General features: G+C 36.3%; 5 protein-coding genes across 5 annotated transcripts; 4 read left to right on the forward strand and 1 right to left on the reverse strand.

Annotated features, from left to right (window-relative positions):
* The first annotated feature begins 293 nt into the window (after positions 1 to 293).
* LOC122839594 (granzyme B-like) lies at positions 294 to 1,865 on the forward strand. Its single transcript, XM_044131322.1, has 5 exons — positions 294 to 345; positions 443 to 587; positions 825 to 966; positions 1,203 to 1,463; positions 1,589 to 1,865. Exons 1-5 carry the CDS (start codon positions 294 to 296, stop codon positions 1,751 to 1,753), a joined length of 765 nt encoding a protein of 254 aa, XP_043987257.1. The 3' UTR covers positions 1,754 to 1,865.
* A 976-nt stretch (positions 1,866 to 2,841) lies between these two features.
* LOC122839591 (mast cell protease 2-like) lies at positions 2,842 to 5,043 on the forward strand. The gene is made up of 5 exons (XM_044131320.1): positions 2,842 to 2,926; positions 3,010 to 3,157; positions 3,766 to 3,895; positions 4,340 to 4,600; positions 4,748 to 5,043. The coding sequence occupies exons 1-5, from the start codon at positions 2,875 to 2,877 to the stop codon at positions 4,898 to 4,900; spliced, it is 744 nt and encodes a 247-aa protein (XP_043987255.1). The 5' UTR covers positions 2,842 to 2,874; the 3' UTR covers positions 4,901 to 5,043.
* A 1,637-nt stretch (positions 5,044 to 6,680) lies between these two features.
* Positions 6,681 to 8,873, forward strand: LOC122839590 (granzyme B(G,H)-like). The gene is made up of 5 exons (XM_044131319.1): positions 6,681 to 7,057; positions 7,230 to 7,377; positions 7,526 to 7,670; positions 8,355 to 8,615; positions 8,721 to 8,873. Exons 1-5 carry the CDS (start codon positions 7,006 to 7,008, stop codon positions 8,871 to 8,873), a joined length of 759 nt encoding a protein of 252 aa, XP_043987254.1. The 5' UTR covers positions 6,681 to 7,005.
* On the reverse strand, positions 8,031 to 12,804 carry rabl3 (RAB, member of RAS oncogene family-like 3). The gene is made up of 8 exons (XM_044131321.1): positions 12,698 to 12,804; positions 11,956 to 12,047; positions 11,471 to 11,600; positions 11,265 to 11,379; positions 11,012 to 11,162; positions 9,770 to 9,841; positions 9,462 to 9,500; positions 8,031 to 9,293 (listed from the first exon to the last, which is right to left on the reverse strand). The coding sequence occupies exons 1-8, from the start codon at positions 12,741 to 12,743 to the stop codon at positions 9,237 to 9,239; spliced, it is 702 nt and encodes a 233-aa protein (XP_043987256.1). The 5' UTR covers positions 12,744 to 12,804; the 3' UTR covers positions 8,031 to 9,236.
* Positions 12,805 to 12,885: 81 nt separating this feature from the next.
* On the forward strand, positions 12,886 to 21,355 carry gtf2e1 (general transcription factor IIE, polypeptide 1, alpha). The gene is made up of 6 exons (XM_044131318.1): positions 12,886 to 13,088; positions 13,895 to 14,190; positions 14,290 to 14,447; positions 18,136 to 18,331; positions 18,568 to 18,806; positions 20,607 to 21,355. Exons 2-6 carry the CDS (start codon positions 13,901 to 13,903, stop codon positions 21,065 to 21,067), a joined length of 1,344 nt encoding a protein of 447 aa, XP_043987253.1. The 5' UTR covers positions 12,886 to 13,088; positions 13,895 to 13,900; the 3' UTR covers positions 21,068 to 21,355.
* The last annotated feature ends 1,620 nt before the right edge of the window (positions 21,356 to 22,975 follow it).

Below are 22,975 nucleotides of genomic sequence, written 5' to 3' on the forward strand. Positions count from 1 at the left end.
AGTTTCTAGGAAATTTGTTACAGGCCCACACAACGTGTTGTGTAATACTAAAATGGAAGAAACATTACACATCGTAGCTGCAATGGGTTAGAAATGCAAGCCAAACTGTGCAGAAATGTGTAGTATTCCAACTGATTTCACAGTTATTTCTTGCATGCAACAGCAAAGGGCAAAGGTGTGAGCGAAATGGAACATAGCCATCTACCCACAAAGTTTCCGTTTGAACTGGTACATAGGTTGACTATAAAGGTTGGTGCTGGAGGTCTAAAATTATTCCTTCCTTCTCTGCTATCATGATACACACAGGCGCCATTATTTGCATCCTTCTGCTGGCCCCTCTCCCTGGTAAAAGTTTTTTTTTATTATTATATTTTTCCTCTATTTTCTTAATTTATTGTAAGATTTTTTTTTTTCTTGATTTAAGAATTTCTGCATTTGTCAGGCACTTCTGGGAGCAGCATAGTTGGAGGCAAAGTTTCCAAGCCCCACTCCAGACCCTATATGGCGTCCCTCCAGTACCAAGAAAAACATTCATGTGGTGGGATACTTATTCGGAAGGATTTTGTCCTAACTGCAGCACACTGCCAGTGAGTATGTTTCTTCTGACACAAAGTTATCTTTATGCAACACATAAAACACATAATTTTATGGTTGGGATTTTTTTATAGATTAGTTTTTAATGATTTTCAATAATTAATCCCAAACAAAACATAAAAAGAGATTTGTTTTTTTTCTTCTTTTCTTCAGTATTTCCTTCTGGGAAAAAGGTTAGTTCTTTTCAAAGTGTTGTTCAATAAAATAGAAACATCTAATTATGTTTTCAGGTCTCAAGGTGACATGACAGTGGTTCTTGGAGCACATGATCTCAGAAAGAAGGAGAAAAGTCAGCAAAGGATGAAAGTGGCAAAGTTCTGTCCACATTCAAGCTACAGTGGAAAATTTGATTTTGACATCATGCTGCTTAGGGTGAGCAAACTGTTGAAAATTCATTTTTGCACATTTATTTTCCATACTCTCCCCACGTCAAATAGTGTTTTTCCATTTTAAAGCTTATTTCCTGTACAAAGAAACACTTTGGTTGTGTGTGGTTGTTGTTTTAAACATCCATTGGGCTTTCCCTTGACTGATTTTTTTTTCATCATACTTAAACCTAACCTGGAGAACCTAACTGAGTTGACAATATTCACCATTCTCTTTTACAGTTACAAAATAATATCACAAAGAATAAGTACGTGAAGCCTCTGGACCTGCCCAAGAAGGCCAAAAGCATCTCTGACAAACTTAATTGTCTTGTTACTGGCTGGGGAAAAACTGGACCCAGTGAGCCTGATTCAAATGTTCTGAAAGAAGGGACAGAAACGACTCTGCCCATCACTGACTGTGAAACTGTTTGGGGAGAACATTTCAAAGCAAAGCAAATGATTTGCACCACATTTAACAAGAAGGGTGGAGGAATATGCCAGGTGATGAAATAACGCCACCAACACAGAAACTCACACAAGTTAAATCTTTTGTATATGATATTAATTTTATGAACATCTTACAGTTTTTATGAAACTACTTTCTTTCTCTCCTCTCTTTTTCCTAGGGTGATTCTGGTGGACCTCTAATTTGCAAAAACAAGCTGCAAGGCATAACTGCTTTTACTGCTGATGGTCAATGTGATAATGCACAGTATCCTCATGTCTTCACGAACATTAGTTACTTTCTGCCGTGGATCAAGAAAAGGATGGAGACTAAATCATTATGCTGAACACGTCTGTACTTGTGCATTGTTAATAGATTGTAGAAAAGATAATAGCATGAAAATGTTTTCAATTGCCTGTATTTTCTAAATTTACAATAAAAAATACACTTGTTAGTTATGCATCTTTTCATTAAATTTTTTCTTGCATGTTTTTATTCTGTGTTTGTTGAAGCACCACGTGAAGTTATTTGTGCTAGTCATAAATAACTTACTTTAACCCATTCTTCCATAGTGGTCACTGCAGTGGACAGCTATCTAAAAGCCATTTTCTTTGGCTTCTTGTGGATTTTAATGTTATAAATACACACAGATATTGAAATGGACAGTAATGTATTATAAAATACACTATCAACTACCGGCCATCAGCTGCAAATGCAAGAAATTAATTTTGTTAAATCCAATATGGCCGACAGACAAAAAAGCATATCAACCGACCCGGTCCCTCCTTTTACTGTAGACGACTCTTGCAGGTGAAAAAAATATTGTTACATCACATAACCACTAAAGAACAATGCTACTGATGTATTTTTCAAATAACTTTGTATTTTGGAGAAAATTGAAATTGATCACCTAAAGAAAATTAAAGATATATGTATACTTTATATATAAAATCCTGACACAAAGGATCATAATTTATGCATGACACAGGGTTAAATAGTGGAGGTAGTGTGACACTCTGAGCCTGTTCTGATGCTTCAGAACCTGGACGACTAATTATACTTGATAGAACCTCTTGTGCTCTAGTGAACGTGTTCACTAGAGCACTAGAATGTCAGGATATCAGTTTATGATCCCTGTTTCAAAAAATCTTGGGTTATGCTGCAGATTAATGATTTGGCATGATCTTAAACAGGCTGATTAAACCATAGCTTATTTAATGAAACTTGAATTTCAAATGTAGCAACAAAATAATTACTGTTTAGGTTGAAGGACAAATAGGATAAAACAATTGCTCACTGACATGCGACAGCAAGGATTATGCAGTTGCAGATTGTTCACTTTTCTTGCACGAACATCTCTGACACCTGCCCACAAAGTTTCACCATGCAACAGTTTGGGGGTTGACTATAGAAAGGTGTGAGGGGAGTCAACAAAGCAGATGCTCTATCCTTTCCATCTTAGCAAACATGATACACACAGGTTGCATCATCTACATCTTTATGCTGGTCATTCTCACTGGTAAGTTTAACTTTAAATACACTGACATTTTTAAAAGTTGCTTTAAAAGTCTTTGATATTCATTTGACAAATCTTCATTACAGGGGCTTCTGAAAGCGGCATCTTCGGAGGCCGCATTTCAAAGCCTCACTCCAGGCCCTATATGGCATCACTTCAGTATAGAACAGAACACAAATGCGGTGGCATTCTTATTCGAAAGGACTTTGTTTTAAGTGCGGCACACTGCTTTCTGTACGTATATTTAACTTGATCCCTAAGTTCAAAGTTTATGTAAATCATTTTTCTTAGTGTCAAAACAAATTTCTCTTGCTTTGGTTCCCAGCACTAAAATTATTTTTATTTAAATGTCAAAAAAGCAAGATTTTTTTGTTTAAACTTTCCTTGAATTCAGAATTGCACCTACATTTAATCAGCATCAGGCTTGATTGTCTTAAACTAAATGATTTTTGTCAAACCTTTTCAGTTTTCGTCCGTAGGTTCTCACAATACTTTGTTCACAGAACTCAGTCAGGTTTTATAGGCTGCCCCATTGCTACACTCATTTTCAGATCTACCCTAGTGTCTAGTATTTAGCAAATGGGAATACTTTTGATAATTCTTACTGCGCTTAAACAAGATAATTTTGGTCTGATTTAATTTTAGACAGCGATGAAAATATTGTGCAATGTTCTATTCAAAGTATGAAAACTTCAGTCATTGTAGTATTACAAGTACATGCAATATTGGAAATAAAAAATACTCTCTAGTTTTTAATGGATTTCCTTCTATTAAACAACTCACTGGTTTATGAACGTTTTGATTTAAAATTAAACTGTTTTCACATTTTTCCGAACTCAAAGTGACCAAGTGGTACTTGGAGCCCATAATCTCAGTGAGAAGGAGAAAACTCAGCAAAGGATCAAAGTGGCAAAGTTCTACAAGCATCCAAAATTCAACGGAGGTTTTCACAATGACATTATGTTGCTTAAGGTAAGCTAAGATGGACAAAACGTTTGTTTTTTTTAAGTATTTATTTCAGTGTTAAAGTGAATGTCTTATGGAGTGAATGGAGAAGCATCAAAATTAATTTGAACAGTAATTCAATTCAAAAGTGAAACTTAAATGATAAAACTTCCATTATATATAGAGATATGACTATTTTAGTTCATTTTGATGCTTACAGCTACTGGAGACTCCAAATTGTGACACCATGATTATTGAAATACCCTCTGCATGATGCATCTAATACTTAACCTTCTGAACTGAAGTACTAAAGTAACTGTTATTTATTAAAATGCACCTGTAAAATTGTTTGGTCATTTGAAGCTGCAGTATGTAACTTTTAAATTATTTTAAATTATCACTATGTTAGTTAGTAAATATTTTATGAATCACAAGAAAAGTTTTAAAGTTATTGTGTGCTTTGTTTCACAGCTGGAAAACAACGCCAAACTGAATAAATACGTCCAGCCCATTGAGTTACCAAAGAAAGAAAAGAAAATAAACGCCAACCTTGATTGTCTAGTGGTTGGCTGGGGCAAAACTGGACGAAATGAACCCATTTCCACTGTTCTGAAAGAAGCGACAGAAAAGACACAACTCAAGATTGAATGTGATACAATCTGGAAAGAAAATTTCACTGCCCAGCAAATGATTTGCACCAAGTTTAAAAGGAACATGGGAGGAATATGTCAGGTAAATGATCTTGAAGCATTACATGCAGTTCAATCAGATCCAGTAAAAACATTTTAAACAGCAAAACGGTGATCTACTTTTCTTTTTCATAAATGTATTATAACTTCTGAAGAATTTAATTCAAGTCTTCTTGCCTTTTTTTTCTAGGGTGATTCTGGTGGACCTCTGATCTGCAAAAACAAGCTTCAGGGTATAAGTGCTTTTACTGCTGAAAACCAATGTGACAATCCAAAGTTCCCACATGTATTTACTAAAGTTAATTTCTTTCTTCCCTGGATCAAAAAAATAATGCAGAAATAAGACCAATGTTGTACCCACTTTATTTTCATTTACAAAAAACAAAAAGCTGTGACAACCCTTCATTGCATTGTTTGAAAAAAACAAAACAAAAAAACATTATAGTTATAATATTGTTAGAATCCACAATAAAGCCATATTCCTAAGTCAGTTTCTTTATTTTTTGAAAAAGCTCTACACTTCAGACTGTCAATGAAAGCTTCAGCATTTGTTTCTTATTTATCCACTTATAGAAAAGAGTAACCACAGGTTTGTCGTCTGTGAGTACCATGGCCGAGTACTACAGATGTGAAGACCCAACTACACACTCCTTCACACAAAACACTGTTCATACGTATATGCTGCCACAACCACCAATTACCTCTTTATGAGTAGGATGCAGAAATTAACTATGCTGCTCAATGAAGAAATATGGTTGATGAAAAGGTATTAACACCTGAAAACCTTTCAAATTTACAGAATCACTAAGAAAAAATGTTTAACCCAAAACTAAAGATTCAAAATCCCATCAATGATGCTGTGGCAGCCAGAATGAATAAATGGACAGTGGGATTAAATCATCATTCACACAATTGCCTTATGGGTCAAAGGCCCTATCACATGTCCGACAATGAAGCTGAGAACCTGTAACACTTGCATTCTTTGCAGTGGCTACTTTTTTGTGTTTAGGATTGATGAGCTTTCAGAGCCTTCAAGATATTCAGAGAAAGTCTTGATGGGTCCCATGAATTCTAAAACAGCAAGTAAATGAATAAATACATACATAACAATAAATAGATTTTTCTTTCCTTGATTATTCAAAAATAAATTAAAATAGTGAGAGAAAAGCTTCTTAATAATACAATGCTTAAAACGTAGCTTGGTTCTGAAATTTTTGGGTTTTTTATGAGGAAAAACCTAAGTCAGACATCATTTTTTGCCACCAAAAACGCAAATTTAATTGTGAAATTTCTGCTTCCTGGTCTGAATACTTTCAGTCTGAAACCAAACGATAGTGTAGACTCTGACTTGTGACACTTTGACCAACTTTGACTGAAAAGAGGGTGGAGAATACAAGTTTCTTTCTAGTCCAAGGTAAAGCTTTATATGTCTGTGGTTGTTTGTGGAGCCATATAATCTCCTGTGCTACACTTATTTTTTATTGAGTCCAAAGTTTCTTCTCTCTGCTAAGAAGTTTCATGGAGGTACGGAATATGCAATCCAGCAGAATTTGCCAACGCACCCATACCCTGTGACTCTGCTTGATTTAAAGTTAACTCATCTAAAACACATTCAAACTGATTAGCATGTACCTAAAAAACCCCAAGAGAACTCAACAAAAATCAGATAAAAGTACAATGGCAGGGCCTAAAAAGTCTATAAGGCCTAAGGCATTATTTTCACCCCATCAGGTAATGAAAGTAAACCATCTCACAGAGGAAGTGACTGTGTCGCTGTAAACAATGTGGTACAAAGTGATCTGGACTTAGGGTTGCATTTTGTTTTGTATTTCTATTAAAAGACGAACTGATTTTGAAATGTTCAGCTGCTGTGGTAGTTTAACCACCAAAACTTCAATAACTGCAACTTCTTTAAAATGCAGCCTTGACGTTCTAACTATTTGGACGCAATATAATAATTTGCATAAGTTCATATTTTGTGTGGTCTATTTGCCTCTTACTGTAAAGAAAACATTTAAATGTTTTCTCCTATATTCAAAAGCTACCACAAAAAAGACAAAAACCTTTTTGACCAAGAAAATAGATTAGAAAGTTGGTGGTTTAAAGTTGTGGTTTTACTTTCTATACCTTGTTGGTTAGTCAGCTGAAATACATCATTAAAGTCAGCCACCAGAAAAAAAGCCCTAAGTCACAAACCTGTTAAATCCAGAAAGTCTGGCCTTTAAGACACATGCTAATGATCAAAAAAAAAAAAAAAAGGATTATTGTAATATAGCACTGTTCCATAAAAGCAACAGCAAAGGTATGTGTGATACAGGTTTCACTCATGCATGAATCTTTTTAACACCTCCCCACCAGTCGGTGTTTCCGTTTGTGAGTTTTGAGGCTGAGTACAGAAGGTGTTGAGGGGGCTCTACATGCCAGACTGTTCATCCTTTCCCTGCAACCATGAAACACGCAATTGCCGTCACTTATGTCCTTCTGCTCATCAACTTCAGTGGTAAGAGTAGATCTTTTTCTTTTTTAAATGAAAAACAACTTTAAAGTTACAGATTTATTTTTCAATTTTCAAATGTCCATATTGGCTTTTGTGTTTAAATAGCCAGAAAATGCCCACTATTTGCCTGATCTGAAGTTTTATTTGACTGAACTTTTACATTTCACTCTTAAAGGGGCAACTGAGCATGGTATAACAGGTGGCAAAGTGGCAAAACCGCATTCCAGACCCTACATGGCATCACTCCAGATTCAAGGACAGCATATATGTGGTGGGATGCTTATCCGGAAGGATTATGTTCTAACCGCAGCACACTGCAAAAAGTGAGTATGTGTGGCAACATTAAAAAGAATGTGCATATTACAACAAATTAACATATAACAATTGATTAACATTAAGAATAAACCAATAAGGAAATTAAATATGAATTCTAAGGCATTTGTGTTTAAAGTACATCTTTTTCATTACTAGTTGTTCCCAAGACATTACAGTCGTCCTTGGGGCACATAACATCAGCAAGAAGGAGAGAAGCCAACAAAGGATTAATGTGAAGAAGTACCATGTACATCCGGAATTTAAAGCCGGCCAATACGAGTATGACATTATGCTCCTTCAGGTAATCCCCATTTATACAATTTGACTTCATTGAAAATGTTGCCATGTCAGATATTTCTGGTACTTCATTTATAATTAACAGTAAGGCCAAATACTAGTAACATTGTGTTTATTCCTCGTGACATAATCTATTTTGTGAAATTAACCAGTTCATCCAGCAGCAAAATACATCAAAATGATGCAGCTATCCCATATTTTACTCTTGATAAAATCGTCTTAGACATACTTGTTGACGTGGGGCCATTTCTGCAAAGTTCTAAATACTACTTAATCTTGGCAGAAAACCTTTAGGTGTTTGCTAGAAATCTGAATTGTTGACTTTTTTCTGCATCAGTGACACTCCAAGCAAGTTAAAAGGCAGTTGAGTTGAACAGTATGCAACTTTTATTTTGTAATTTTTTTACTCCAACAGATGTGTCTGTCTAGTAAAAGGTGAACAATGTTTCCAAATGTTCAAAATTGCTTAAATCTGGCGGTGTGTACACTTCTGAGATCCGCTGTAATCACATAATTGTGTTGAACAATTTTTTTTAAACAAACCAGCTTAAAAAAGGGCTCAAACATATTTGAGACCAAAGGGAACATTTTTAGAAATGACAGAAAAAAATGCTTAAGACAACAGCTTTGATTTGACAGTAATTCTAACTATACTGTTTTTCTTCTCCACAATGTATTCTCTCAACAGTTGGAAAAAAATGCCAAAGTCAACGACAATGTAGCGACAATTGATTTAGCAACAAAAAACGAGGACATTCCTGCCAACACAAATTGTGAAGTGGCCGGCTGGGGAAGAACTGGACCAAACCAAACCATTTCAGATGTTCTGATGGAGACCACAGAGAGTATCCAATTCAGCTTTGAGTGCAAACATATCTGGAAAAAGTATTTCAATTCCACACATATGATCTGCACCAAGTTTAACAAAAAGACGGGAGGAATATGTCAGGTAATCAAGGAATACATACCATGAATGAAAAACAAAGCATTTCATTAGAAAAGAAGAGCTGGTTCCTTTGAAAACCTAATCAAGTCTTTTTCTCGTCTCTTGTAGGGAGATTCTGGGGGACCTCTCATTTGCGACTCCAAGGCTCAAGGAATAACAGCTTTTACTTTTGCAAACGAATGTGATGACCCAAAGCATCCACATGTTTTCACTAAAGTTCGTTCCTTTCTCCAGTGGATGAAAAAGGTGATGAAAGACTGAGGAAACCTAATTTAATGGAAAGTTTTGTAAAATCTACGTGTAGAAACCTGATAGAAGTGTTTTGTATGTGGACAAGATGATTTGCTGATGATAGAAAAAGAAAAATCAAGTAGTTCATTTAAAATAAAAAGATACTCCCAAATAATACATCTTGCATATTATCTGTAAAAGATTTATTCCCATTTTACATTAAATTTCTTTTTTGAGTTCACATTTAGGTCAAAAGAATATAAAATAACAGAAAGAGGCGGAGGTGAGTTTGTTTATGTTGCTAAAACTGGTTTCTAACATGTCAACCCACAGATGTGTTGGTTAAAAAAAAACAAAAAAACCCACAGACCACCACTGTTGCATTCATGGAACTCAGTCATAGTGCAAACTTTTGAAGTTGAACCTTTTTCTGTCAGTAAAGCCTGTCACCTGCAAGGAAATGAAAGGAAAGTTCAGAAATGATCGGTTCATTTCACACTTTAGTCTACATCTGTACCTATATTCTATTTAAAGAGTGACACATTCAGTTCTTTAAAATGTTTTTGTGTCAGGTGATTTTATTTCTTAACTTCCATAAAAAGCAAACACAAAACTCACCTGACTTGAATCTCTGGTGAAATATCTTTTCTCTATTACCTACCAAAAGTCATAAGAGTTTTCTGATTACTACAAAACATGACAAATAAAGAAAACTTTTTTTTTTAAATTAAACATTAGCTTTAAAAAAAAGTTACAATGTATATTTGTCTAAATGGGTTTCACTTTCACTTTGTCTGAAGACCACCAAAACAGAGACACTGCAAGCAGCTTTACAACAGAGATGTTTGGTTGTACTATGACCTCTGTGATCCACCAGACTGCATAAAATTAATAAAACATTGCATTACACTATTCGGGTTCCTCACCTTATCAAAGAAACGGCTAAGTTTCACAGCATTTGATGTGCCTGCAGCAAAGTATCTTGGGTTTGTGCAGTCCTGGGAAAACATGATAATATTCAGCTTTTTTCTCAGGCGGTAAACCACTGTGTTTGTTTCTGTATGCAGGGGATTTTGGTAAGAAAGACAAAGAGAGTAGAGCGCCTCTCTGCCAGAGTTCCTTTGTATTTGCTTTATTGCTTTATATTCTTTATTTTAATACCATTATTATATGTTTATAATAATATTATTATTTTATGTTTCTTAATGAAATATTGTATTGTTTTAATGCCCAGCATTAGATTCAGGTCACAAACTGATGGTGGGAAATTCTCTCCTATGATTTTCTGCTAGAAAACAGAATTCATAAATTCCAGCCCATGTCTGACTTTAGATCTGGACCTGGAGTACAGCACAGTATGCCTAACAGCTTCAGGCTTTGTGTCATTTCTTTCTTTCTTGATCCTACAGCTCAAACAGTAATCAAGCTTGGGAGTGGCTAGTGAAATTGAGCTCATCTTTCCAAAAAGTGCTGTTATCCATCCATTTTCTGTACACCCTTATCCCTGGTCGGCTCGGGAGGGGTGCTGGTGCCCATCTCCAGCAAGACATTTTGGGCAAGAGGAGGGGTACACCTTGGACAGGTCGCCAGTCTGTCGCAGGGCAACACAGAGACAGACAGGACAAGCAACCATGCACATACACACACACACACACCTAAGAAGAATTTAGAGACCAATTAACCTGATAGTCATGTTTTTAGACTGTGGGAGGAAGCCGGAATACCCAGAGAGAACATGCAAACTCCATTCAGAAGGACCCCAGTCTGAGAATCGAATCCAGGACCTTCTAGCTGCAAGGCTACGGTGCTACATACTTTGCCACTGTGCAGCCAAAAGTGTTGTTAAACAAGGTAAAAATTGCTTTACCAAAAGCTACAATTGCTTTGCTATATAAAGGCTAGGTTGGTTTTTGATATAATGTTTTCACCTCATAAAGAAAAATAATTTGTAATTTGTATCTTTGTCTCATTGATGATCTCTATAAACATATTAAATATGACAAAAGAAAAAAAAAAACAAGAAATGTGTGGGGTGGAGAAACATCTCTCAACACTTTACAATAAACTGAATCATAAACCAACAAACATATTAAATATTGCCTTGGTTTAACAAACAGCCAATTGTTCTAACATCCAGTTTTCAAAGTTCATTTAAAAAAGAAACTTACGAGATTGATCTCCTCCGCATTAAAATCTTCAGAAAGGAAGGCCGTCCTAGTGAGAACTTCACTGCGTTTATTCTCTGGAATCTGGTCAAACTTTGTTCCAATCACCAGCAAAGGCACTGAGTTCTCAACAAACTGTTCTCTGTCATAGTCACTGCATTTAAATGAACATAAAAAAAGAAGTAGTTCAGGTCAAATGAGTTGTAGCTATTGCATGCTTAAAGGTTTAGAAAATATTTTGTTGATGAAAGCCAACCCGTTTGAGACAATGACTCCTGTTGGGGAGGAATCCTTATTCAAAGCTTCCATTGACCAGCGGTAGAGACTTTGGGAAGATTTCTTATTTGTTAAATCATGTACCAATATTATTCCTACAAAACATAAAAATATAAAATAACGTCACTGCAATGCGATTTGAGAGCTTTGAACTAGCTAAAAATTTTTCTCTTTATTTTATTTTACCATTTACTGAACTGTAGAAGACGGCTCTGGTGCTTTTGACACTGCTAGCACTGCCAATTGATCCTCCAATGTCCCATAGCTCAATGTAGAAGGTTTTCTCCTCAGGGGTTCCTTCTTTGTAATCTTGAACCTATAATTGGAGTAGATATGAAGTGATATGATGGTACTTTAGTCAATAAAATATGAATTAGTCAGTAGGAGGTGTGTCTGACTAAAAAAGCCCATGTTGCACATTATAGCAGATGGAATAGTTTTCAGAATTATTGCTTAGTCATGATTTGGTATCATGGAGTTACATTTGAATTTTATATGTGCATAATTTTATATTAAATTTCGTGGCATCCTTATGAATTACAATAATGACTATGCATGGTAAATAGATTTTTGTTTAAAATTGTGCAGCATTTTCCAAATAAATGCCAATCTGACAAAGATAACAGAATCATTTCCTTTCATTAATAATGTGACATGTTTGCAGTGCTTACCCGTACATCCACAGAGCAGCCAACAGTCCAAGATGGATTTCCAAAAACCTGATTCTGACATATTAAATGAACTAAGGAAGATTTGCCAACCCCTGTAAATGAAAAAAAAAAAAAAAAAAGGATCACTGAAACGATTGTATGTGAAATGCATACACTTGTATAACAATTCCTGAGCACAAAAGTCTGGGAATGGTTGGCTTTCAATATCTTTTAGTGCTGTTTGGTATTTGCACTTCCCTTTTGTTGAAGAATACAAACAGACTCGTTTACCTGCGTTTAATACAATGTATCATTTTCCACACAGCAGGAAATCAGGTAAAGTCTGTATGCCTGGAACAAAGATTCTGTACAAACTATGACAGAGAATCCCTCATGCTAGCGGATAATTGTCTCAGTGGCTTTATCAACAGTCTTTCTTTTTATATCAATTCAAAACAGAGTTTTGTTCCGTTTCCTTTTGATGCGCCAGAAGAGTTGAGCTTACTTATACCAGATAGTAATATGGCTACTACTACATTTATCTACATTTGCAACATCCACGAGTGTCATTGTTCTTTTTTCTGTTAATGCGTCATTCAAAGCTGCAAAAACAGATTTGTAGTTGTAGTTTATAGGCTCTTAATCAAGATATGGTTTTCACATCACCAAAACTAAGTCTGGAATAAAAGAAAACCAATGATAAAAAGTAGCTACATATACATTTGCTGTCATTAGTAAAAGAAAAAAATAGAGCGTAGCTTACCAGAATCTCCTAAAACTAACACTTTTACCCTGTCAAGAGAAGCCATTTCTGATGACGAAGAGTACCGGAAGAACAACAACTTATCCCCGCCTTTAATATAATTTTATGTACACTGATTGGTCTATTCCAAAAGACCTTTCCGCCCAGAGCCATTTCTGCCCAATAGAAATTTATTAGGGATTTAGGATTTATAGTTTTATTTCCGGGGTTACCATCTCAAGCTAATTCTTGAAGCACATTAGCTAAACTTAGTAACTGAAACATTCGGAAGTGTAGAAGAATGCTGATTGATTAAACCGTTTTTGTCTGACAATATGATCGAGTAACTTTAATCTGAAATGGCTTAAGTTAGCGTTTCGATCTGTTACTGGTGAAACAGGAAGAGTAAAGGGTAAGAGGCTAACGAACTTTTAGAAATGTAGTTACCATGAGGTAAACTCTTCTAGCTTGTTTAAATGTGTATAGATAGTTATAAGCAAACTGTTGTGTTTAAAGACTATGTTATCAAGGGCTTGTCATTTAAAGACGAATATCTCGACCAAATTCCTACAAATGTTTGTTCCTTTGTTAGACTTTGCTTAAATGACGCTCAGGTAAAATATGATTACTTTGTCGCTGGTATTGTCTGGCTATTTAAAATTAGCCATCATTTTGTGTATATTTAGAATCCGTAAATAAGTTGGTCAAAATGTTCAATCTTGTCTGCTGGCAGTTTTCCCCTTATTGTGGTGAAAACTGCAGTCTACGGTATTCATTATTCCTTCAAATTCTGAAATTCATTGAAGAACCGTTACTATTACATACAATTTTTCCCTCTCGAATAAAATCACAACGTCACATGACTAAACAAAACCTGCGGAAATGTAAATTGTATATCTTTAAGTTAGAAAAGTCATCATATTTCAAACCAGATATTGATTGCTTAAATTTGCTTCATAAAGATATGAACATGGATAAAATAAATTTTATAAACCGTATTCCAGTTCTCCAGTGTACATCCAAAGCCATAGAATTTACAGTATGAATTCAGATTTTTGCAATTTCTAGTTGTTGATAAAAATAGAAAGAAAATAAATCATGCTTAAACATTTACTCTTCGCAGATCTTTTTTTATTAATCTTCTTGCTTCCTTTCTTCTTTTTTTTATTTTATTAGATAAGTTTGGACTTTTTTATAGTTATGTTTCTTTCTCCACAGCTAAAAATGATTGAACCTGAGGTACTAACCGAAGTCCCTGCGTCTCTGAAGCGGCTGGCTAAGCAGGTTGTAAGGGGTTTTTATGGAGTAGAACATGCCTTGGCTCTGGATGTGCTGATACGTAACCCATGTGTCCGAGAAGAAGACATGCTGGAGCTGCTGAAGTTCGACCGGAAACAACTACGCTCTGTGCTCAACACCCTGAAAGCGGACAAGTTTGTCAAGTGCCGTATGAGAGTGGAGACAGCACCTGATGGCAAGACAACGCGTCACAACTACTATTTCATTAACTACAGGTTTGTTTATATTTATTTATTTATGGATTTCACTCTGCAGTATAGCTAAGATGCATTTAATTGCACATAAACAACAAAACATGCTTTATTTTTGTTTAGAGTGCTGGTTAACGTTGTAAAGTACAAATTGGATCACATGCGACGGCGCATTGAGACAGACGAACGAGACTCCACCAGCCGCGCCTCCTTCAGGTGCCCCTGCTGCTTCTCCACTTTCACTGACCTGGAGGCCAACCAGCTTTTTGATCACATGACTGGTAAATACTTGACACAATGCAGTTTTTCCTGAAACACTTCCTGTCTTTTTTTTAAAGACAAAAGTGTTTGGACTGTTTTGGGGAAATGCAGATATCAAAATCTCATGCACCATTTTGTATTCCTTCCTACTGAGCAGGGTTTTGACAATAATTGATATTTTGATATAATTGGTACTAGAAGAGGTCTATGCTCAAAGACACACCATCAAAACTGATTAATTCACAGGTTTTCTTGTGTCATGAAGCTTAATTTACCTCTAGATGGCAGTGAAAGCACATGTTAAAAAATGGATTGTACTAATGGAATGATACTATATCAGTGAACCTGCATTTCTTAAATTAAAACATTTAATCATATTTAAATGGCTTTGAACTCTTTCTGAGATAATTCCATAAAACCACACTATTCTCTTCAGTATATTTTCTATACATTGTTGCTTAGTTCCTGCTTCCCGAGTGGCTTGTTGCCAAGTTCTTCAACCCAGATCAGTTCAAACAATTTCACAGGTACTTTGTTATAGATATTTGTTGATATCAAATATTTTTTACTTCATCCAAGGTTGTTTCAAAAAATAAATAAATAAATTACTATTTGTCCAGTCATGTTTCCCACCCCTCTTTCCTCCGGTCAATTATATGTACGGAAATAATCAAGGGTCACTGAATGTTGCAGCTGTGGGAATATGAGGGATGGAATTATCTCCAACATGATATTCGGACAAATCTTCTTCAAAAACATCCTGTTAAAACATGTATTTTCTAAATTCTGCTATTTATCTGCATAAGACTGCACAAGCAAAAACTATGAAAATGCCAGATTGTTAAGTTCATTGCACAATTACACAGTTTTTTTTTTTTTTGATTGCCATATATATTTTTTTAAGTTGCATTGTTCCTGTTAGAATTGGGTTTTCCCATAAAGCTTCACATTTACTTTTTCTAGCAGTCCCAGATTTCCAGTCATACAGCGGTGTTAAGGTTTTTTTTTTTTTTCAGATTTCTTTGTCAGGCAGGTTGAAGGTACATTTTTTGAATATATCCCAAAGAGACAATTCTTCTCTAAAGTATCTGTAATTTAACACATCCAAGAAAAGGTTTTTAAATGTACTTGTTTATTAGAGCTGCTCATTGCCCATAAAAGCTTATGCAAAGAACCCAGTACGCCTTCCAGATATGCTGTCAATTTGCATTATTGTTGCAATGACACACTGTATTAAATTCAAAGCAAATACAATTATCAGCTGCTTAATATTAGACAAATCTAATTTCCTGGTGTTGCCCATATGTCCACCCTTCTCCCTTGATGCCAAATTATTTTCAGAAAGAATAGTAGTCAAATTATTTCACAGTGAAATGTGATAAATGGTAAATCACATTATACCAGATACTTCTGAAGAAAATGAACATAATATTAGCAAAAATAAAAAACAAGAATGCATAAAACTAAATATTGCTATAGATTAAACCACATTAACGTTAACATTTCAATTTAATATTTTCTATGTCAAATAAGGACAAAATACCGACAGAAAGAAACATGTAATGAGTAAAAAACATTTCAAACTGAACCTCACCATGGCTTTTCAGCCAATAAAATGATTTAACTGTGAAAATAATGAACACAGTAACTATCTTTCTAACAGTAACCGCATTCATTTCTGCAGAGGGTGAACACAAGATTCACTATTCCTTTTTCATGTGGAGACTGATATTTATCCTACAGTATCCTCTCAATTTTTGAGCATTTTCTGAATTAGTTACTACTGTAAAGGGAAGTTATTCTACCACCCAAAGGAAGCTGTTTAAAATCAAGTAGCCAGATCTCATAATAGTCTGATGGACTGGTAGCCTCTGCGGGGCCAGCAACACTCAGTGGGATCCCATAGGGATAGGAAATGACAGTGCTGGACTTTCAGTTCAATCTCAGCCTGACCCTCAGAGAAGAGCCAGAACCCTGCAGCTTGAGCAAAACACATCTTTTTTTCCTTTTCTTGTCAGTTGCCACCTTTTAGATTATTTATTTTTTATTCTAGAGAAATATCAGCATCTTTACCGTTTTGCAGCAGATTTTTTGGTCTGGACATCATTATAGGAAGTAATCACATTTATAGGCATCCACCTGGTCATTAACAGCAGTTTTTTTACTTGTTTATTTAAGCAGTCATTTTTCTCTCTGCCTCAAGCCCAAAATAAGCATGCATTCTTTGTTTTGTTCTAACCCTGATGCACACAAAGGGCTAAAAGCAGACATGAGGTCTGTGCTAATGTTGGAATGCCTCCAATTATTGAAACTGAGATCAGGAAGAGAAGCAGATGGTCAGACACAACCTTCTCTTACTGTTTTGAGGCAAGGGGTGAGGTGCACTGCATACAATTTCCAACAGCTCTCAAAAAATATAATTTAATGTTTTTTAAAATTATTACCCCGCCGACCAACCTGTCCAACAAAAAAAATCTAGTTACCTAGGTTACCTGCCGCGTATTCTCTCTACACATTATCTTCACAGTCAAGGTTGAGTTAGTGTTTACTTGCTAGTGTGCGATTTCCACCAAGTCAGAGCGCACACAGAAAGCTATTTAGATTAAATTTTTGTTGTGCAGAGACGCAAATGGCAAAATATAGTTTAGAACTCTACAAACAAGGCTCGGAGACTTTTTGGAGTACAGATTCTCCTCGCTCATTCATCCTAGATATTTTTTCTAGATGCTGCAGTGACATCACTGAGCATTTTCAGAATCCCTTCTACAACACGCAGAGATTTTTTAGCTGTTCCCTATATTTGGTAAAATACCGAACCAGTGCCAATATTACTCTACATTTTTGCCAAAGATACACCAATGAAACCTGAAGAACCTATTAGAATAAAACCTTTCATTTTTGTGGAGTGATACTAGATGTTTATTCTGGTAGCTACAACAGAAATCTAGACTTTAGCAGGTGTGAGTCCTATTACATTTAGTACTTTTGCAGTTTTCCTGTTCAGAAAAGGAACAGGACAATTATTCATACTTTCCTTTGGAACTCTGTCAAAATTAAATGGCATAGAAGCTAATTGACCTGGAGTCTACAGAAAGTTTGAGGTTTTTACAGCAAAAATACTTTTGGACTTTCAATCTCTGCATGTTGTTGAATGCGCTGGATTTGGAAACATTGGGGGTCTTTTGGCATTGTCAGAGTTAAGGTAAGTGTCTGCCTGACCTGGGATCTACACAGTGGCGGTAATGCTTACCATAAATTAGGTCATCACCGTGGAAAAAAATCAAGTAAACTTGGAAAAAAACATCAGTATCATTTCTGATGATCAGACCAATAAACGGGCAAATCAGCCACCCATTGAACAAAAAAGAAAGATTCACTTTCAAAACTGGGGACATCTCTAATTACTGCTCTTGTTTTAGGTGATTCAGTTTTGTATATTTTTAGGTAAGATATTGTTTTCATAGCTATTTGCATAAAAATAGCATGCTTATCTATGTTAGATCCCAGAAAAATGCCATGTATGTCGTAATGAAACATCGGCACTTTATGGATACACCTAAAATGGAGAGTATATTGTCATGCATCAGTTAGATGGTCAGAAGAACATATTTCTTATTAAGTTAGCCTCTTACAGTAGCTTACATGAAATGCAATTTCTTGTTTTAATTCTGTTTTCTGCTTCATTCTGAGTTCTTTGCTTCCCTGCAGGTATGTTTCGCTGCACCTTTTGTGAGACTGAGGTAGAAGAAGATGAATCGGTCTGCCCTGACGCCAGGACACTTGTGGCCCGCTTTAATGAGCAAATCGAGCCCATCTACGCACTCCTACGCGAAACCGAAGATATTAACTTGTCCCATGACCTGCTGGAGCCGGAGCCCACCGAGATCCCTGCTCTCAAACAGAGGTCTGTTCGAAACAAGTCTCACAGCAACACACCACTTATCGCCTCAGTCAGGAAGCGGATTGTAGCTCACCTTTATATTTATTCATCTGCTGAAATGAAAATGGTTTTTATGTTTTCATTTCAATGTCAGTGCTTGTTTTATTCTAAAAGCAATTTAACTAAAATGTATCATTGTTTTCCTAATCCTATTGTTTTTTTACTTTGCTTTTTGAAATTGCATTCTTTATTTTCTTTAGCCGTGAACGAGCGGCAGCTGCTGCAGGAAACGCTGCAGGCGGACCACACCGCGAAGCCTGGTCTAATAAAGGATCAACCTACGCTGATTTGTACATCCAGAATGTAGTTATCAGCATGGAGGAGCAGGATGACCAAAAGAGGCAGGTCAATGAGGGCAAGCCCCCAAAGGAGCGGCCCGTTTGGCTGACGCAGAGCACTGTGCAGGGGGCTTACAACGAGCCGGATGCTCTCAAGAGCCGTGAGTGAATTCTTCTTTATGTGAAACATTCCTCTGTGACATGTTTTCTTTCTGTTCAGAAAAAAAGTTAGCATTTTTTTAGCTTTAGTCATAAAGGGTACAGTTTTTCTTCTCTTGTTTTTTTTTGTTTTTTGTTCTGGTTCTCTGGTTTTTCTCTTCAGTGAGTTGAGGGGAGAGGAGGGATTTACAGCAAAACTGAGGATCAGAATATTGAACAACCCTAGCTTTATTTGTTCTGGCAAATTGGACTTCAGACATCCTTCTGGTCTAACATAAATCTACTGAGCCTTCCTCAAGTCGGTCAGTCACTGCTGTTGATGTAGTGGGGGCTCTGACTTTCTCTACTACAAGGCAGAGCAGATAAGTAGGCGGCTGCCAAATGGCCCAGATCTACATCACGTGTTGTGTTGCTCTTACTGGTTTTAAGTCTAATTAGTTGGGTCCAGAGGCATTTTGGTCCTAATCCCCTGATAATGCCTCTGAGAAATCGAAATTCAACTAATGGGCCCTGGAATGACTTAATTTGTTTTACTGTGCTGCCATGTTTTTATGTTGGTAAACTCTAAAAGGCTTTTTATCCCCCATATATGTCATATTTTAAAAGCATTCTTTATGGAAATCTTTCTTTCATGGCCTTTTTGCTCATGAATTAACTTCACAGAATCGAGATATAAAATGGCAATAAACGGTTTATTTGTTCCCATTTTTCTGTGAACCCAAATTTTTAATTACCAGCTGTATGTTTAGGTTCATTGTAAGTAACTGATTATTTTAGCAATCAAATATTCTATTGATTATTCTGAAAATTAATCGGGTTAAAACAAATTGGCACTTTCTGCAAATTTTTCATCTAACCTCTTAAGCTTATTTTAAGCAACATTAGAAAAACATAAAAATTATTCATTTCCTTTTTCAGAAAAGAAAACAAACATTTTCTTGCCTAAAATGCAACAAGAGCATTTCTTTGTGTATGCTTGATCATTTGTAGCAGAAGATGCATATGTAGCAAAAAAAAAAACCTGTTTAACATCAACATGTGAAAAGCTTTGCTGTTTCTGTTTGACCCAACATCAGACAGCTATTTTGTGAATTAATGATTGGATAGCAATCATTTTACAAAATCTGAAATAAGTGGAGCTGAAACTATAGCACTTATTTTCTTTTACAGTTTTGGATTAATTACTGCTCTGAGAATGTTGTTCTTTAAGCAAATTACCTTTTTTGAGTGTATTAATGATTAATAGAATTCACTGACATTTATTTCAATAATCAACTAATCATGATTAATCTGATTATTTGTTTCAGCCCTGGTTCATTGTCCTGCTGGGAGATGAATTTAATTAATTTATTTTTTCTGCAGTCTTCCAGGTTTGCTCTGTATTTAGTGCCAGTAATCTTCTCATCAACTCTGACCAGCTTCTCTGTCTCTGCTGAAGAAACGTATTCCTGCAGCATGATGCTTCCAGCACCAATCTAAATTTTCAGTGAAACTAAAGGGCATGGAAGGGAAGACAGATAATTGTTAACTAAGGTTGTCTTCCTCTTTCAGTGTGGGGCTTCAGTGAGCGATCACACGCTGACTTTGTTTTTCAAAACAAGGGCATGTGGCAATCAAACCTGGTAGAAGCTGAATGCTGCTTTTCCCTGTTTTGTTCAGATTTTGCGAATGCAGAGCAGACTACAACCTCAAGACCTTAGTGGTCTGGAAGGTTGATACAATAACAACAGAACTTTAATGTATCTTGAAGCTAAGCCATTCAACAAGGTTTATTTTTCTTGGTGGAATTTTTTTCTCCGCAGGTGGCGACATTGTAGCCGGAGCTCTGGACGGCGCAGCCGGTCATGGAGCAGGCCAGGCGGACGAAAACGAGGAAGTAATGCGCGCCCTGCTCATCCACGAGAAGAGAGCTGTCGCCGGAGCAGGTGTGGGTGGAGCGAGCGCAGCTGCCAGGGGTCTTGCCTCCGCCACAGCTAATGCCAGTGACTCAGAGAGCGACACCAGTGAATCAGAGGACGAACTCCCCTCGGGCCCTACCACTGCCACAGCCTCTCAGCATCGCGCCGTCGAAGAGGTCGAAGAAGAGGATGACGACGACGAGTTTGAGGAGGTGGGGGATGAGCCGATGGTGATGGTGGGGGGTCGGCCGTTCTCATACAGAGAGGTGAGCCAGAGGCCAGAGCTGGTGGAGCAGATGTCTCTGCAGGAAAAGGAGGCTTACATTGAGATGGGACAAAACCTCTTCCAGGATATGTTCTTCTGAAGACACAGAACTTTAGATACTTTAAGTTGCATTCATTGACTGGTGTTTCTGCTGTCTTGCACTGTCAGTGGACAACTGAAGAGAAAACAAGATGCTGCTCCATAACCTTCAGAAAATGTTTGGTTTGCCGGTATTTTTTTGCACCGTTCATATTTGTTGTATTTCTATTCGAAGTATTTTCAAAAGTCACCAAACAATAACAAATTTCAGTCTGCCAGCTGCGCTTCCTTTCTTTTACCATTATTGTTTTCTTCAAATCAAAATTAAACAGTTCATCTTTACCAGAAATGTTTTAGCCATTGTTCTTTCATTTACCGGACAGAAGGGACACAACATTTGCTTTAATCGATGCAGCTGTCTACACCAGCATATTTCTCATGCCTCCAGTCAGTTTTGTTGAATGGGCATAATTGCATTGATTGCATGAGAACTGGTGAAAGATATCTGAGCACTTCACAGTGCGGGGGTTGGACACTGAAACACTGAACAAGCGACTGCTGCTTTCATTATCCTGCCTGTTCAGATGATGTGAGCCAAAGAATATTCTGCAGTTTAACAGGCTTGGTCTGAATTCTCATCTCAGGCAAAATACAGAGAAAGAGGAGGTGCTTTTGGTACAATTCTTGTGGGTAACAGTGATAATAAAATATTACTGCTACCCTGCCTAAATGTGTCTGTAAGTCAAATGTGATGTTTGCAGGTGTTACACAATTATTAGACAAGGTGAATTTTTTCTATATGTTATTATTGGACACAGTTCTCTCAGCCAATCTAAAATGTTAAACTTCAGATAGGAATGTTTTATGGAAGTAAAAGTAAGGGTATGGGTTTCTTGGGAAAATATATGTGTGCATAATTATAGGACAACTATAACTTGTGTGGAGGATTATTATGCAGCTAATTGAAAAAGGAAGCTCAATCTGAAATGCATACTTTAATCTGTTAATGTTTTATTCTTTTCACAGCTTCAAATTTACAAGTATTTGAGATCTTCTGTTTAAGCAGGGGTCAGAAGTTCTTAGTTGATGTGTGAGTTGTCATTTCTTGTCTTTAAGCCCTTTGACTGGCCAGTTGTGTTGTGAAGTATATAAATGCAGGTGATGGATCATTGTTCATAAAAATAATGGTTTGCTTGAAAGATGCAGACTTGTTTTCCTGCACCACTGCTTTAAGTGTCATTTAAAATCTGTATGTAGGTTTGGGAATTAGCTTTTGAGTTCATTTCCAGCTGAAAAAGATCCAGATAGCTCATCTTTTAATAATACCAACCTTACTGTCATTTAATTTTAACCCAGTTAATGCATTGGAAGTGCAGGAGGAGGAGAAATCTTACTTGTTTCCTGCTGCAGAGACCCGCCGTAATGGATTTAAAGGGTAGAAAAGTAAAGATTTGTTTAATTTCATTCAGCTCAGAGAAACCTTCCAGTCATTCCTTTTCTTACTTGTCAGATCAGATTCCTGAGGATAACGTGAGATTTGCTTTGTAATCACTGCTCTAGTGTAACCACAGCATCCTGCGGCATGAAGTGACCCACTCACACAGAGAGAAATGTCACCTCAAAGCCAAGGCCTACATTCTGACTAGGCTCTTGTATTTGCATAAAGATATGCATGTTACACCTGTAACATTGGCATATTTACAATGTTACATATGTAAATATTTAACAACAAGGCATATTGATTTTATGCCTATATTACTATCCAATATTTTTCTAAACAGAATTCTGTCTTTGCAGTATCTTTTTTGTAGTGATATTTTTTTATATTGTTCCTCTGAATGTAGAAATAATATAAATTGTTGACATGTTTGAGGGTTAAATCTTTGTTTATTTATGCTTCCATTAATTTTAATGTTATTTTTAGATGTGCAAGTAGATTAAAAAGGGATAATAATTTATGGTCTGTCAT

The sequence above is a fragment of the Gambusia affinis genome, linkage group LG11, assembly GCF_019740435.1.
Source record: "Gambusia affinis linkage group LG11, SWU_Gaff_1.0, whole genome shotgun sequence".
Classification (NCBI taxonomy): Eukaryota; Metazoa; Chordata; class Actinopteri; order Cyprinodontiformes; family Poeciliidae; genus Gambusia; species Gambusia affinis.

Coding starts and splice junctions, on each gene's coding strand:
- LOC122839594 (XM_044131322.1), top strand. CDS start 294: ATGATACACACAGGCGCCATTATTTGCATCCTTCTGCTGGCCCCTCTC. Junction 346..442: donor TCTGCTGGCCCCTCTCCCTG/GTAAAAGTTTTT, acceptor TGCATTTGTCAG/GCACTTCTGGGAGCAGCATA. Junction 967..1,202: donor TTGACATCATGCTGCTTAGG/GTGAGCAAACTG, acceptor TCTCTTTTACAG/TTACAAAATAATATCACAAA.
- LOC122839591 (XM_044131320.1), top strand. CDS start 2,875: ATGATACACACAGGTTGCATCATCTACATCTTTATGCTGGTCATTCTC. Junction 2,927..3,009: donor TATGCTGGTCATTCTCACTG/GTAAGTTTAACT, acceptor TCTTCATTACAG/GGGCTTCTGAAAGCGGCATC. Junction 4,601..4,747: donor ACATGGGAGGAATATGTCAG/GTAAATGATCTT, acceptor TTTTTTTTCTAG/GGTGATTCTGGTGGACCTCT.
- LOC122839590 (XM_044131319.1), top strand. CDS start 7,006: ATGAAACACGCAATTGCCGTCACTTATGTCCTTCTGCTCATCAACTTC. Junction 7,378..7,525: donor ACCGCAGCACACTGCAAAAA/GTGAGTATGTGT, acceptor TTTCATTACTAG/TTGTTCCCAAGACATTACAG. Junction 7,671..8,354: donor ATGACATTATGCTCCTTCAG/GTAATCCCCATT, acceptor TTCTCTCAACAG/TTGGAAAAAAATGCCAAAGT.
- rabl3 (XM_044131321.1), bottom strand. CDS start 12,743: ATGGCTTCTCTTGACAGGGTAAAAGTGTTAGTTTTAGGAGATTCTG. Junction 12,048..12,697: donor GTTAGTTTTAGGAGATTCTG/GTAAGCTACGCT, acceptor TTTCATTTACAG/GGGTTGGCAAATCTTCCTTA. Junction 11,380..11,470: donor CTTCTACAGTTCAGTAAATG/GTAAAATAAAAT, acceptor TATGTTTTGTAG/GAATAATATTGGTACATGAT.
- gtf2e1 (XM_044131318.1), top strand. CDS start 13,901: ATGATTGAACCTGAGGTACTAACCGAAGTCCCTGCGTCTCTGAAGCGG. Junction 18,332..18,567: donor ATCCCTGCTCTCAAACAGAG/GTCTGTTCGAAA, acceptor TATTTTCTTTAG/CCGTGAACGAGCGGCAGCTG. Junction 18,807..20,606: donor GCCGGATGCTCTCAAGAGCC/GTGAGTGAATTC, acceptor TTTTCTCCGCAG/GTGGCGACATTGTAGCCGGA.